We start from the raw sequence: 15,156 nt of genomic DNA on the forward strand, positions 1-15,156 counted from the left end.
ATATGATTCCTAATAGGAGCATGTGTGTGGGTGTGTATGTGATCTAAATCCACACAGTGTGAAGTCACCTAGGAAACCAACAGGTAAAAATAGTTGTTACTATTTTTGTCATAGTTACTATTTATGTCATCTTGTTCCATGATCAGAACTATTTAGCCTCAATGATTCAGAGAAAATTAAACACCATCAAAGCATAGAATCCCTTGATGTGCTAACTCCCTGTTCCCATGAGAAGCAGAAAACAAGGTCCTTCCAGATACAAGATCAAAATGCAAATATCCAGGCCTCTAGGTCAGTGTGCGCCCCAGCGCACAGCAGGGCATTGCTCACAGTGGTGACGATGTCAAGAAAGAGAGGGAGGGAGGAAAATGAGGCATGCCAAGACACAAAAGGCGCCCATTTTCGGCCAAGGGTAGTTGGTCATTCCTCCTTACGTTGCTGCAAGGGGAGAAAACCGGGGCTCGCGAAGAGCATCGCTGTGGCCGTAGTTTCCGTTCCAGGGAAGGCAGGATAGATCGAGGCAGAAAAACACACACAGGAAATGAGAGTGAAGTTTGACAGTACTGAATCCTAATTTCTTCTCCGGTAGCTTTGGGGTGCCACAGGGAAGAGAAAGGCAACCATTAGAAGACTAAAGAGGGTAGGATAATCAGATTGGATCTGGGCCGCAACGTGGAGTTCCTGGGTCAGTTAGCTGAAGGGAAATAGGGCTTCATCTTCCGTTCCCAAAAGACCCTTCGTAATTTGAGGCTCAGTGTGCAACTTGAAAATTTCCTCTCTGTGGGAACAGCTGTCCAAATACAAAGCAAAACCACACCCAAGCACTTGACCTCACCTTTAGATAAAATGCACAGAACTTTATCTCCACCCGTCCTTCAGCAGCTGTATCTTTGCATACACCCTGAGAATCATCCTCTCAACCCCACCCTGAGAAATTAACCTGAGACTTTGCCTAATAACCATAGCCTCCATAAACAATTGTTCATATTTCCCACACCGGCTACCATTAGTAAGTCCACACATAGTCTGAACCTTGACCTCTAAGCCTTTAACCGGTCACACCCTGCATACAGAACTTTCTTGAACACTTGACTCTTCCAAGACCCCACAGTCTCTATGGTCCCCCTGAAGTTTTTGATGTACACACTCCCTATCCATAAAAGTCACATTTTTTCCATTCTTTCAAATGTTGAGAGAAATATTCAGCATGGGGCCAACACTGGGCCTGCAAAAATCTAGTGCTAATTTTGTCTAGTGGCCATTAATTTTCATATCCATTTCTGACTATCTGATAGGCTCCCATAAATGTTTGTGCCAAGCCTTCTCCATCCTTCCAGGCCAATCCAATCCTTCCACTGCAAAAGGCAACACCACGACTTAACAGCCAGAGCCTCCCTTCCAATGAGATCCCCTTCATCTTTACCCTCCCTTGAGATATCTGCCTCTACATTGGTCTACCCTTCTCTGTCCCCTGTGTCAGAGGGAATGGTGTCTCCCCCTTGCTCTTCATCTTATTTCCTACCTTTCTGTACTCTTCTAACTAGCCACCCTCTGTCATACATCTTAAATTTTTTCTTCTTTCAGACATGTTCAGTCTGTCCTACACCTTGCTGAAGCTTAAGCTTCTCCCATTCATTCACCTCCTCTCTTTGACTCTCAAATATCTAAAAAAAAATTATAATCCTATCATTCCACTTCATCCCAATCACTCTTTGACCCCTTTCCCACTTCTCTTTGCTTAAATCACATTTCATGAAGATACCTCTTCTTGAAACATAATGGCTTTTTCTCAGTATTCATTCTCTTCAAACTTTCATAGCAAACAGTGAACTTCTAAAGACATTCACTTCCCTCTTTTCCATCACTGAACTCAATTTAGCCTTCTCCATTAGTTGGTAGTATGGCATTGGGAAGATAAGTATCTGAACCTCATTAGTATCTGAGCCTCAATTTACTCACTGGTAAAATTTGGTAATAAAAATTCCTCCTCAATGTGTTGCCATGAAGATCACATTCCATGCCATTAGCTACCATATCTCAAGCTCTAATTATGATCTTGGCATTCGGATACACAAGCACACACAAGATTTTAATCTCATTTAATATTCAGAACTACTCTGTGAGGTAAATATTATTTCTATGTTATAGATGAAGAACTAAAATATCCAGAGCTTAGCCTATATATGCAAAGTCACACAGTCAATAATCATTAAAAGCAAGATTCCAAATGAGATTCACTGGATTCGATGCCTGGATTCTATTCTTAACTATTGGATTATACTGTTTCCCAAAGAGTTGTGAAGGTCAAAATTTTAGGGAGCCATGCTATGTTGTTTGTTGTTAGCTTATTATCTTTTACAGATGCTGTTTATTCGAATGTACAGGACTGAACCTGCCAGGCAAAGGGCTGGCGGAGCAGAGGCCCTGCCTTCCCCCAGGTTTCCACGCATATGTCCCCAAGCCCAATAAACAACAGCCACTGGGACAGCTGTCCTCGGACAACACCATTTATGGTCTTACGTCTGCAGAAACTCTTGACCTGTCAATAATAATAGCAATCACAATAACAGTTACGTGCACTGCTCTTTAGAACAGATGTTCATGGAAATGACTCCAATTATGTGGATTCTATTGTGGCTAGAAAGGGGATAAAAGTAAAACTCTGTGGTGGTCTCTGTATTGTTCACCAACTATTTCCAGTTCTCCCCCTTCTGGTCTCCAACAAACAAGACAAAAGCCTACTTGGTGACTTCTGCGGTTGAGCCAGGCTGCAGGATGAGGGGAAAAAGGGACAGTGGTGTCACTTCCTCAAGAACACATTTTCATTCCACCTTGATGAGACAGGGACCAAGGGTGTAGTCAGAGTGGGGTGAGGGCCTCCGGAAAAAGCAAGGCAGGATATTTACAGTCAAAGCAATGTCACAATGTAAAATCCCTGTTGAAACTCTGTGTTCAGCATTATGCAAAGTCAAGGTCACACTAATTCTCTAAGTAAAGATATCAGACTAGGAATGTGTATCAGACTAGGAACTGATCTTCAGTGAGATCAGTTAAAGGTCAAAAGACCAGGAGCAACTTGGCCTGGAATGTTTGAGTGTGCCGCAAGGGTATCAGCATAACCCCTGACTTCACTGTAAACAGCCCTGGCAAACAGACAACAACCCAGCCCACCTTGAGGGTGGGGCAGGTGGTACAAGTCCACACCCTAAGGCCTCAATTCCCCAAAATCCTCAATTGCCTATAAATCCCCTAGACATCACCACCCTGGGCTCTCTTGTGCCCTCCTGGCCTGAGCCAGGAGCTCTGTCCTCTCACTTTATTTCTAAATACCTTGGGTATTTGCAAAGTTCATTCTTCAACTCCGCAAACAAGAACCCCAGCATCATTGACAGTGAATAAATAATATTTCAAATTGTGGCGACTCTTTTCACCTGCGACCCACTGGGGGCAATGCAGCTCCATCAGCCGACTACTGTACATGTATAGCTTGGAGAGGAAATAAACTTGCAGTATTGTAAGTAACAGGAATCTTGGGGCTATGCATCACCACAACACAGCTGGTCCTCCCAAAGGATACAGGCCTGGGTGCACGTGACTTATCCGAGGCCATCACACAGCTGGAGAATGTCGGTGCCCTTCTCCAGACATCATGGATTCTCAGATCACGATCCTTCCACTAGGTCCCAGCTTGCTTCTCAGATTCATTGCTTCAAAACTAAAGCAGAATTTTTCTCAGGGGACAAAATACAAACATAAGTACAATCTGTCTAGTGTGGGTTTAATATCTTCTACTTTGGTGACACAAAGTTTTCACTTATTTCATAAGCAGGCCAAGCAGCCTAAACTTTCTCTCTTCTACTCTATGAAGTCTAGAGTTCCAAATAACAGTCCCCACCTCCGGGGCAGGCAGAAAAATACTTCTCACCTCAAATAATCCATCTGTTGGTCAGATGGGAAGTAGCAATTTCATGACAGGCACTGCAGCACCGCCCAGGGTGTAACACTGTGCTTTGAGGTCTTCTCTGAGCCAACGGTAACTCCGGGTGACCTCACAGGGGAGGTGGTGAAACCAGCATCGCCGTATAAACATGACCCGTTTCGCGGGGCATGTCTGGCCCAGCTGCTGCCACGGCCCTCCACAGCCTCCGCCTCACAGCTGCCTGCGCCATGAACGTCGTAGGGCCTCTCCTGCTGCTCTGGACAGGGACCCATTTCTGGAGCAGCTCTGGTGAGTCAAGGGTAGATTGTGACCTGTGCAGCCGTGAAGCTTGTTTTCCCTTCCTGAGCATCTAGAAGAAATGTCAGGTCATGTGCATTCAAAGTATACAGGTTTATAATAGAAACAGCGCTGGCCTAGTAAGGGAGAATCTTAGGTGCCGCCTGGAGTTGAGGGATTTGGGTCTAGTAGCTTCTCTTTGAAGGTTTTTTATTTCCATCCATAGAACAACAACAAGAAAAATGAACTAATTTCTCCCTAAGTCTCCCATTTCATAAAGACACTGGCAGGAATAATACTATTCCTCAGTCCAAGATGCAGAAAAGCTGGAATGTCTCGCCGAATCAGTCCAGGAGGACCCAGATAAACACAGATCCAAAGCTGGAGGCAGCAATTAAACTTAATATGGTAAAAAATCACTTAAATGAAGTGAGATTCTAACACTTTACAGACATCCCCTTACATCAGTAGGAGGGGGAGGCTATCAGAGCCGGTGCTCCGGCTCGTAGGCGTGGTGACCACGCACTTCCTGTTGCTCTCTGACTTTGAACCATTATAAGGGGCAAAATGAGCCCCAGAAAACGTCCCATGGTTAGTCAAGAGAGGAAATTTGGACAATCGTCTTTCCTGAAACGTGGACTTATCTAACCCACTGGTCATTTATCTTCCTCCATAAACAGCTGGAATTTTGAGGAAGGATGGGGTGTGTGCTGAGATTCATGTCAGAAGAAATACACAGTCTTAATCTCTAGGACCAAATTTACATTAATTAATGAGCTTTGAAGACTGCTTTATTTTTTAATATTTTTCTCACTCTCTGTCTTTCAGAAGCTGCTAGTCTGCCTTTACCAACAGTGAGTTTACTGAATTGCATTTTGATTTTAATTTCTATTGATTGTCATATTGTCAACAGATCCTTAATGAAATATGTATACATATTATTAATTCAGTCTGTTTAGGGGGCAACGGGGGCAGGCAGACACAGATAAAGAAACCGTCTCTGTTTTCCAGAGGAAGTTGAAGAAATATTACACACACATAAACAAGCATAGCTTAAAACAAAAACCAGAGTTAAAGGGGAGAGAGGAGAGGAGAGGCTGGTGACGTCTTCACGGAAGGACAGCTGACAAGAGGTGGGGCAGTTGCCTGGTTGGTGCTCCGGAGTCAAATCCAACCCCAACACTTACTAGCTTCTACATTATACAAGTTCTCTCTTTTTAAACCTTAGTTTTCCCTGTTTGGAAGTAGGGCTAATAATTTTTATAAAGACTCAGCTAAGAAAATCAATGTAAGATTTAATACCTGGCATGGAAATGCTCAGGAATTGTTAACCCAGTGTACTCAGAATAATGGAAACGGTGCTGGTAGTACTGGTCTTGGCCGTGTGGTGGTGACACCAACATAAGTCGCCCTGGCAGTCTCAGAATGTCTGATCTGGGATTTCCAGGATGGTATTTGGCTTCCTACCCAACAGAGGCCAGGGTAGTCCAGCTTGAGGCCAGGAGAAAGCAGGCCATTCTCTGTGTCAGCCACAGATGGACTGCAGTGTTTACCAGGAGTATCCTGTGACGGCCATCCCCTGCCCCATCACCTATAAGCCCATCTGTGGTTCTGACTACATCACCTACGGAAACGAGTGCCACCTGTGTGCTGAGAGCCTGTGAGTAGCTCGTGGGAAGGACGGTGTGCTGGGGCCCACGTCCTCCACCAGGGACCTCCCCTCTCTCCACGCACCTGCTTAGCCCTGCATGGGCTGTGCTCATTCCCACTCAGAAGGGGCTGGCGGAGGGAGCCGTCGGCCTGGGTCCGGCCCCTGCGTTGCCAGTATGAGCTGGTCTCATTCTTCACAGGACCTCCCGTTCCTGTCTGCAAACCGAGGGAGTCCAGTAAGACCAGGACCTCACACACTCCGTCCCCGGAGCCCAGAGGTTCTGCAGAGGCGAGTCAGGAGTTCCGAAAGGGTGTGAAGGGATCAACTCGGTCTCTGGCCCCAAGCTCAGCTTTTGACTATTTTAAGTAGTGGAGTTCTATCAAGTACTTTGTTTAAAGAAAGTGCCTTGAACCCCACCCTAGAAAACACTGAAAAACTGTGATCCTATGTAAGACTTAAAGGCCATACAGTTAAATTCTTAGACAGACTGGCGGGAGGGCCTTTATCCTCTTGAATTTCATAGTAGCTCTAAATACCTGTAGCCTTAGGAAAATGGGGTAAGACCACTGCAAAGATTTTTTTCTTTTACCTAAAAGAGGGACGCGAGATGCAATGCTTGGCCTGCAACATGCTTTGAAGGCAGCATAACTAGGCAGAGTCGCTGCTTTGGTGGAGAAGAGGCATCTTGGCATTTACTGTCTTACCCCGGGTTCACTTTGCTCATTGTTAACTCTCTCACAGACTACTGGATTTGGGTCAGTCACCTTAGATCACTTGCAGTTTTCATCTTTTGGATAATTTCGACAAGTTAAACTATCAGGGTGGGCCCTGAGCCTTTCAGGATATGTGTACACATTTATGTTATTCAGAAACTTTCATTTTACAAAAGGGAGGATTCTCTGACATGCACGCACACACACAAGGACCATGGCCCAGACACGAGCGGTGTTCAAGGGCCCCAGGGGACGTGCCGAGGCCCTGCTGCCCAGGGAAAGCTACGGGGCAGGCCACCTCGGTCGGCACCTCCTCCCGGAAGCCCTCCTTTGTTGCCGTGAGACTGATCAGCCCAAGCTCTGGAATCGGTGGAGACAGCAGGTGGGATGGAAGCAACACTGGCTAAGGAAACTCCGTGTCTGTGTCTGTCTCGGTCAGAAACTGCCTGAGGCAAGGTCATTCTTTTCAGGGATTCAACTCCCTTCCTGTACAAGTAGGTCCTGCCTCATAATCTCTATGGTTCCTGTCAGCGTTACCATTGTAAAAGTTTCCTTCAGTGCTAATGGCTCTTGCTAACTGCGCCTTCCCGCAGGAGGAGCCATGGCCGAGTTCAGTTACTTCACGAAGGAAGGTGCTGACCTCTCCACGGATGCGGGTGCAGAGCCGTGGCACCCCGTCACCGCCGCAGGCTCGGACTGCCTCCCCCGGGCTCGGCGGGCGCTCGGGGTGGGGGGCGCGGCACAGGTCCAGGGCCACCTGTGTCCCCTGCAAGAGGCTGTGCTCCCCCTCGAACGCAGGCCTCCCTGACTTCCTGGCTGCTTTTTGCACCTGAATAAAAGAGTCTCTCCAGAGAGTTTTTATTTACTTCTGTTTCTGTTTGTGTCTTAGGTCAACGTGTAAAATCTCAGTTTAAAAAGAAAACTGAAGGGACATACAAATCTTGTTCGGGAGAAAGTTTCGGACAAGGAATCCCAAGGGACTGTCAAGAAACACGTGCAGATGTACACACACACACACACACACACACACACCCCAAAATATGAAAGTTTAAAAATGTGGATAGAGGCAATTGTCACATTCAAAAAAGGATCACTTCTGCACTTCTGCGGGGTCCCTGGCAGACCAGAGCGCCTGGCCTCCAATGGACACTTCAGATGGAAAGATGCTCCTTAGCTCCAGTCATTACCAACCATCTCTGATCACCCCAAAGTTCCTTTTCCTATCAAAAGCAGTATCTATGATTTTCAGTAAGGCCGAAAAGATGCGTCATTTGTCTCTTTTAAGTCAGCTACTAAATGCTCTCTGAGTCCGTCCTTTCCAGGTCACTCTATCACCGTCTGCCTCAGCATGGCCGATGTCATCACACACCGACTCTCGCCGAGAGCTTTCTGTGTGCCGGACTCGAAGTAAGTGCTTATATGTATGCATGTGTATATATGTCTAAACGATTTTATTTGAAAATCACAAGCTTATAATGATGATTATTTTTCATTATTTTGAAGCTATTATTATTTTTATTCTATGAGCTTCTTAAAAAATCACTTGACACTTGTTAAAATGACGAGGAAGATGTTATTTCAAGGTACAGTCTTCAATACCCTATGGCAGTACTCTGTTTGCAAGAGGGGTGGGGAGAGATGGGACCTAACTATGGATGCAGCAGGTGGGGATTTAAGCCAGATGGAAAATTACTAGCAGGAGATACCAAGGATAGGAGAATTCTTGCTAAAGGCAGGCCAAGCACTTAACGTATTAAATGTGGGAAATGAAGAACTTGATCAGAAGTGAACATCTCATTCTTGCACTGTAAGCCTGTAATTGGGAACTTGAGGCTCATGGCCAGAGCTTCAGGGACAGGCCATTAAGTCCATTATTGGTTAAGATGGTCACACAGCCCCTTATTATTGGCCTTAGGGAGGCCCTTCTCCAAAGTGCCTTTGATAAAGACATTTCTGCTAGAGATGGGCAGGTAAACGAGGTGTGTGTGCTCACCAGCTCCACCCATTGTACCATCTTCCCAAATTTGGAATTATAAGGAACACTATCCCCTGCTAAAGAGCGTGAATCATTGCTTGTATCTGTTGAATCAAGCCTTGAGTGTGAATAGCTCTCCTCTGTGCCCAGTTTGGAGTCTCAACTGGCAACATATCTTATTTCGTGCTGGAGAAAGAGGAAGAAAAGGGGAATAAGAGAAAATTTCAAAACCTGTGAGGCTGCCATGCTGAAGACTGTTCCTGGAAAAAGAAGCACAAGAAAGCATATGTAGTAAACCCAGGGAAATTATTTTAACTTCCCTGTTACTTCACTTCCTCACCTGTAGAACAAAGAAAATGGTAACTATCTATCAGACTTTTTATGAATATCAAAAGGTAGAGTAGACGTGAAAGCACCCAAGTTTGTGAGTACATAAAGACGTCAGGAAATCGTGAGAGCGTTATTGGGGCCAATAATCTATTAAACTGTGATGTGTAATCACCTGTCTTTCACAACAAAAGAATTTCCATTCGTAGCAGACACTCCTTACCTCTTCCCAGGATTCTGTTTCTGGAGACAGCTATTTCACAACTGATGCAAAAACTCTTGACAATATAAAGCAGGGTCCAACTGGGTCGGGCAGACACCAGAAAGTCTCTGCTCAGCCTCCATAGATTGCTCTTGGCCACCTCAGCAGCATGAAAGCAGCCCTTGTCCTGCTTTTTGCTCTGGCACTTACAACCGTCTTCGGTGAGTATCTCCCTCATACCACTGCCCCCTGCTCCTGTCTTCTGCCCATAGAATTCTGGGATGCACACATTACACAGATAATGAGGGCCGCTTTTGAGGTGCATTTTTTGTCTCCACCATATCATCTCTGAGTGAATGTAAATGACCAGCTAAGGCCAAATTCTTATCCATAAAAACTTTGTGTGACCTCTTTGGGAAGTGTCATCCAGACTGCATTGGCTTGATGGCACCATCTATGGGGACCTCCGTTAGGCTCTGCTCCAATTCCACTTCAAAATAAAAAGAGAAAGAAATATCTGTATTAAGAACTACAAACTGTGATATTTATTATTCTGAAACAGTTCTGAATAGAGTCCAGTATTTTTATCACAAGCTGAGAGCTGAAACATACTCAAAAATTGTTTTTCTAATAAGATTAGGTTCCTCCAGAGTTTAATTTAATGTTCTCTTGTCTTTGTTTTTCTTGAAGATGTAGAATGTGCCAGACGCCAACAGGTCAGTCCATCCATCTTGATATAAAAGCCGTATTTCATGTAATTTTAAAGCCAGTATTAGCAAGGAAATATTTGATGCTATACATTAATTTTCTACATCTTTGAAGATTTCTCTTTTAACTATCAAAACTTGTTTTATTTTAAAAACTGTAGAAGACCTTTTAAAAATGGAGGTAGTAGAACAAAGTGGTTAGACACCTAGCATCTGAGTTATAAAGTCCTAGGCTTGATTCTAGCCCTCCGACCCTGTGGCCCTGGACGCAAGTTCTTGCCATGGAGGATCCCTGTGAGTCTTGAGGCCGTGGCGTTTGAAAGGAGTTCAGGCTAGTCTGGTGCAGAGCAAAGCTCAGCAAGACCAGTCGTGGCACCTGCCATTTCTAAATGGATCACATACATCTTTATTCTCTGCCTTAGAGAATGAAGATTGTAATTTAACCTTTCCTTCACGACTCATATTAAGTGATGACTGTTCTTGAGAAAAGCTAGGTGTGGTAGCAGAAACAAAACCACCTGTCAAGCACCTGGGGTTCTAGTCCAAGTCCTACTGCTCTTCAGCTGCGTGACCCTGGGGTCTGCACAGCTCCTTTCACCTCTTTGAGTCTTTCGTTTTACCTATTAAGGAAAATAAATCACACTAGGAATATGAATTATGAATTTGGAAGTCAGACAGGCCTGCATTCAAGCCATCCTGCGTGACTTAGTAGTTGTGTGAGAAAGAAAAGGGGCAGCAAGCATTGAGCTGCGGTTGCTTCCTGGTCACACGGCAGGTGGTACGTGAATCCTGGCACCAGGCTTTGGGCAGACCAAGGGAAGAGGTGAGATCATGCTCAGCAGGGGCATCTCGATTTCCGTTCTCCCGGGAGAGCCCACCAGCCCCTGGGTCCTTCGCCTCTCTCATGCTTCTCAGTCTGTGTATTTCCAGAACTCAGTTTGATGCCAAAACTATAGAAGGCACATGGAATATAGTGACTGAAGAATGAATTAACTGATTGATGGAACACATCTGAAGGGGAGGATGAATTCTGTTTAAGTTGGAGCATATTTCAGACTATCCAGCAATTAGTAAAATATCATATCTGGAACTCTGAGACAGAAAGAGCTGGAAATGTAGTTAATTTGCTAAGAGATGAAAAACTCAGAAAACTCTTTCTTGGTAATTGCATACTTGTTCCCACAAGCAACTCATCACCTTGACTTTGCGCCAGGAATTTAGAACAGGTGTTTCTCAACTACAATGTTAAAATACACTTGTCGATGTGCTGGTGAAGTGCATAACAAGTTATTTCTTAGCAACAATTAATTGCTAATGTAAAAGTTGCTAATGATGTACTAGTTCTTTAAATTATAATAATGATTTCTATAATACATCTCATATTTGCATTCAGATGGAACTTTTTAAGTGACAGAGAGAAATAGCAGGACATATAGAAAATTGATTCCAGGGAAATGGTTGCACTTGTGAATATAAAGAAGTTTGTCACTCGTGATTTTATATCTAATATCAAAAATCTTTATACTTATTTCTGAAAGGGTTAGATGAGGACAGACAATTGGAATAAGAAACAAAGGCATTGAGAACCCTCTAAATTTGCTTGGAAAATCCTAAATCCTGGGAATAAAAATTTGATTGAAGGAACTGAAGGCTTTTAATATGTATTTCCAGGTTGACTGCAGTCAGTATAAAAAGTTACCGCCAGGAGAAGAGACATTTTGTTATGACATATATGCACCAATTTGTGGATCTGATGGCAAAACTTATAGCAATGATTGCTACTTTTGTTGTGAAGTTAAGTAAGTATTGAAATGTTTTTCTTTTCTACATTTAAGGTGTAATTGTGTGTCAAAACAAAGGCACCTCAGAAGAAGTGGTTTAGGGCATAAGCAATATGTGAATCTTCTCATGTTGACTCAAATGAATAGAATTCTCACAATTTATAAGATTTGACAGCCCTTAGTGGATCTCTACATATTCTGGCAGTAAGAGTGAATCAAAGAATCCCACAGCCTGTAAGTGGGAAGGAAATGTGAGGGGCGTCTGGTCCAACTTCCGCCAACTATTGTTCAAACTCCCTCTACAAAAAAAGTCACAGAGTCATCTTGCAGCCCGTGCTTAGCTATTTCTAGGGACATAGAATGTCCCCCCTTCTAGTCATGCCAGTACACATCTGTTAGAATAAGCTGTGTTTATTGTTCAGCTTCAGAGATTTAGTTTGGATTAGAGCTTCCTAATTATAGGTACAAAAGAGGCAATATCTGAAAAGCCTAAATAATTCGTTCGATTTCAGAGTATGATTTCTCAACAACACGTATGTTGGAGCTGTAATGAAAATTAAATTTAGAAAATCAGATAGCCAAAAGTAGTTTAAAGGTGACAAAGTAATCATCTGAAAGATTTATTAGTATCAGTTCAAAAAACATAAAATGATATGTGATACACTAGAATGTATAGAAACATATAATTCCTTTCAATAGTTTCAAAACATACAGGAATGAAAACTAATATATCTGGCATATTTTTCTGGTTATTTTTTATTAGAAAAATTACAATTTTTTTATAAAAAAGAGGCTTCTAAGTGTGTGTCTCCTTTAAAAAAAAGATCTGTTAAAATATGTTTTCAAGGACATAAACTGAGTATGTTCTACTTTGAGCATTATCATTATTTAATCAGTGCTAGTTGGTAAAATATTCCTAAATCGCAGTCAATCCTTTTAAGAACGTCGACAACTGGAGAGACTTGGGCACATTTTGGGGGGCTTATTAGTGAATTTTGGGTGCTAATAAAATATCTATATCAGCAGTGATTCTCATTTGTTGCAATTTTCTCTCCACAGGAAAACTGATGACAAACTTAAATTTGTACATTTTGGAAAGTGCTGAATCTGTCTTGTGATTCCAATTTATGAGACACAGTTTCTTCTCCCATACATAGTATGCTGGTTGCCTAATCTTGTCACCATTATGTCTTGATTTCTTTGAATAATATAGCAGGCCTAAGAAAAATAAGCATATGTCTGACTCTTTCTGTTTAGTAATTCAGACTTCTAGATTTGTTCCAATTTTGGGTGATGTTTAATAGACCTTCTTAGGGCCTCATCCTGGGAGAAAGAGGGCCAATTCAAATCAGAAGTGGGAACAAGAAAATCAAAGGATCTTGAAGCCGATGGCTTCTTCTTGCCCAGGCTGGGAAAACACTCTGTGCTGACCCTGGTTCTTGTATATTCCTGAGATGTGAATGGATAAAGAGGGAGACTAAAACACAAGAATCAGGAAATACTGTTCTGCTAGATGTCTTTTGTGTTCTCTGACTGTTTCTACCAGAGAACATGTCTTGGAACGTGAGTGACGAAATCCGACTGCAGAAGTCGTGCGGGTTTCCATGAACGAGCTGCTGCCTCCGTGGTTTTCTTTCCCCAAAGTTTGGCCTCAGGTCTAAGATCTGAAATGTATCTCATCCCATTATTATGTTATATATCCCAAAGAACACATTATATGTTCCAAAGATCGTCTTATCTGTTCCAAAGAACAGAGACTGCGCCTTGCAGATATTTTCAGTCTATTTGTGCATCTACACAAATGGCACCTTCATGCCTACTTTCTGTCAGTGTCTGTGTTCAGCTTTGGGTCATGCAGTGATGAATAGTATAGACTTGATCTTGCCCTCCTGAGTTTATATTCTATGGGAGAATCTGTATCTCGCAGAGAACTGATATTATACATATGTTCAGTAGCATTGAATGAGAACTAAACAACATTTCAATTGGATTACAGTAGAGTCATGCTACACATATATTTAACATATGAAAATCTAACTGCATGTTCTCTTCAAAGAGGGAGAAAGAGGAAATAGAGTCAAGCCCTTTTGAGCTGCTTCTGGTCTTACAAATCCACTTGTGAGTGAAGGACCAAGACTGTCCGCCATGCCTGTGCTGGTTTCCACGGAATCCAAGCAGAGTGGGGTTGCTTGTGGTGCTTTATTTTCACTTGTTTTCTCTTTTGCTTTTTGTTCTCGTTACTGTTTCCTAGGACCACTGAAAAGCACCCCTCAAAAAACCTCTTTAGAGAAATTGACAATATTAACTTATACTTCATTGTCTCTTAGCCAAATATTTATAAAATAGCCACTGTTTGCTAGATGCTAAAAATGTGTCAATGAGCAAATAAATATAAAAATTAATCAGTCATGAAGCTAAGACCACATATGAATAATGATATTAGCAAAGTGTCAAATGTATATAATATAAATTATAAATTATAAAATATATAATAATATAATCATGTATAATAATATATGATCAAATATATATAATATTCTTAGTTTCATGGCTACTGCTCCCACTCTATCCCCACCCCGCTCTCTCTATTATAAAGACTCTCTCTCTCTGTTAGACTTAGACGGGGTAATCAGAAAAGACCTTCCTGAGGAGGTGACCTATAAGTGGAAATCTAAATGATGGGTAGAAGTTAGGCTAAGGAAGGTGGGATGGGGTGGAGATGAGGGTGCAGTGGGGGGAGGTAGCCATGGAATTAATAAACAAGAAGCATGATTCCAAGCAGAGGGAACGGCAGGAAATTACAACACGAGAAATTAGCACAGATAATTGTCGGCCAGCTCATGTTTTTCAACCACCCTTACTTCAAGCCTCCCTCCTACCCACTCATCCACTCCCCATGACCCATTTTCCAACTGCCTTCAGAGTGATGTTTCTAAAACACAGATCTCAGACTGTTCATCTCCTTGCTGAAAGTGCTGCGGTGCGTCTCACCACTGCAGCCCCGTCGCTGTCGGCCCCCGCACTCTCCGACCTCCTCTCCCTCCGTTCCGTATTTTGATAAGGACTGTCCGCTACTCTGAGAACCTTCTGTGCCCCTGCAGTTTTGCATGTGCTGGTCCCTTTTCCTACAATTCTCTTTCCCACTTTTCCATCCGACCAATTTCCACGCATTACTGGTTTCATTCCGAATACTCTCTTCCCTAAGAAGCTTCTCCTATGTGTTCAGTCCTCCTAGATGAGCACGCATCGTATCACATTCTCATGAGCTTTATATTGTACTGTGGGCTCTAGCTGGCTCAGGGTTCACTTAGTGCTTCATAGGTTAACTGAATTAAACTGAAATGAGTTTTACTTTTATCAACAAGCAAGCAAGGAAACCATGGTGTCTTAACCCAAATAAGCCAGAAGTTGGATTTCAGCTTCTGATGCAGATCTGGCATTAGAATGCATAGCATCTGTTTGCATTCTACACCAATCCAAACTCTGACCGCTGCTTCAGGTTCCCTCCCATAACAATATACAGACACACAAATAATAGAGACGATGATCACTTTTCTAGATCATCGAGTGACCTAGATGGCGTC

At 43.0% G+C, this 15,156-nt stretch overlaps 2 protein-coding genes across 3 annotated transcripts; both read left to right on the top strand.

Annotated features, from left to right (window-relative positions):
• The first annotated feature begins 4,083 nt into the window (after positions 1-4,083).
• SPINK7 (serine peptidase inhibitor Kazal type 7) lies at positions 4,084-12,803 on the top strand. 2 transcript variants are annotated; one of them, XM_017640730.3, is made up of 7 exons: positions 4,084-4,228; positions 5,045-5,070; positions 5,752-5,876; positions 7,174-7,987; positions 8,706-9,305; positions 11,463-11,590; positions 12,632-12,803. In XM_017640730.3, exons 1-4 carry the CDS (start codon positions 4,108-4,110, stop codon positions 7,217-7,219), a joined length of 318 nt encoding a protein of 105 aa, XP_017496219.3. In that variant the 5' UTR covers positions 4,084-4,107; the 3' UTR covers positions 7,220-7,987; positions 8,706-9,305; positions 11,463-11,590; positions 12,632-12,803. The 2 variants fall into 2 exon arrangements, with proteins under 2 accessions (XP_017496219.3, XP_017496214.3); XM_017640725.3 differs by having other exon boundaries at positions 4,092-4,228; positions 5,746-5,876.
• Positions 9,116-12,803, top strand: SPINK9 (serine peptidase inhibitor Kazal type 9). Its single transcript, XM_037015870.2, has 4 exons — positions 9,116-9,305; positions 9,775-9,800; positions 11,463-11,590; positions 12,632-12,803. The coding sequence occupies exons 1-4, from the start codon at positions 9,254-9,256 to the stop codon at positions 12,675-12,677; spliced, it is 252 nt and encodes an 83-aa protein (XP_036871765.1). The 5' UTR covers positions 9,116-9,253; the 3' UTR covers positions 12,678-12,803.
• Positions 12,804-15,156: the final 2,353 nt, after the last annotated feature.

Source organism: Manis javanica, chromosome 14 (assembly GCF_040802235.1).
Source record: "Manis javanica isolate MJ-LG chromosome 14, MJ_LKY, whole genome shotgun sequence".
Taxonomy (NCBI): domain Eukaryota; kingdom Metazoa; phylum Chordata; class Mammalia; order Pholidota; family Manidae; genus Manis; species Manis javanica.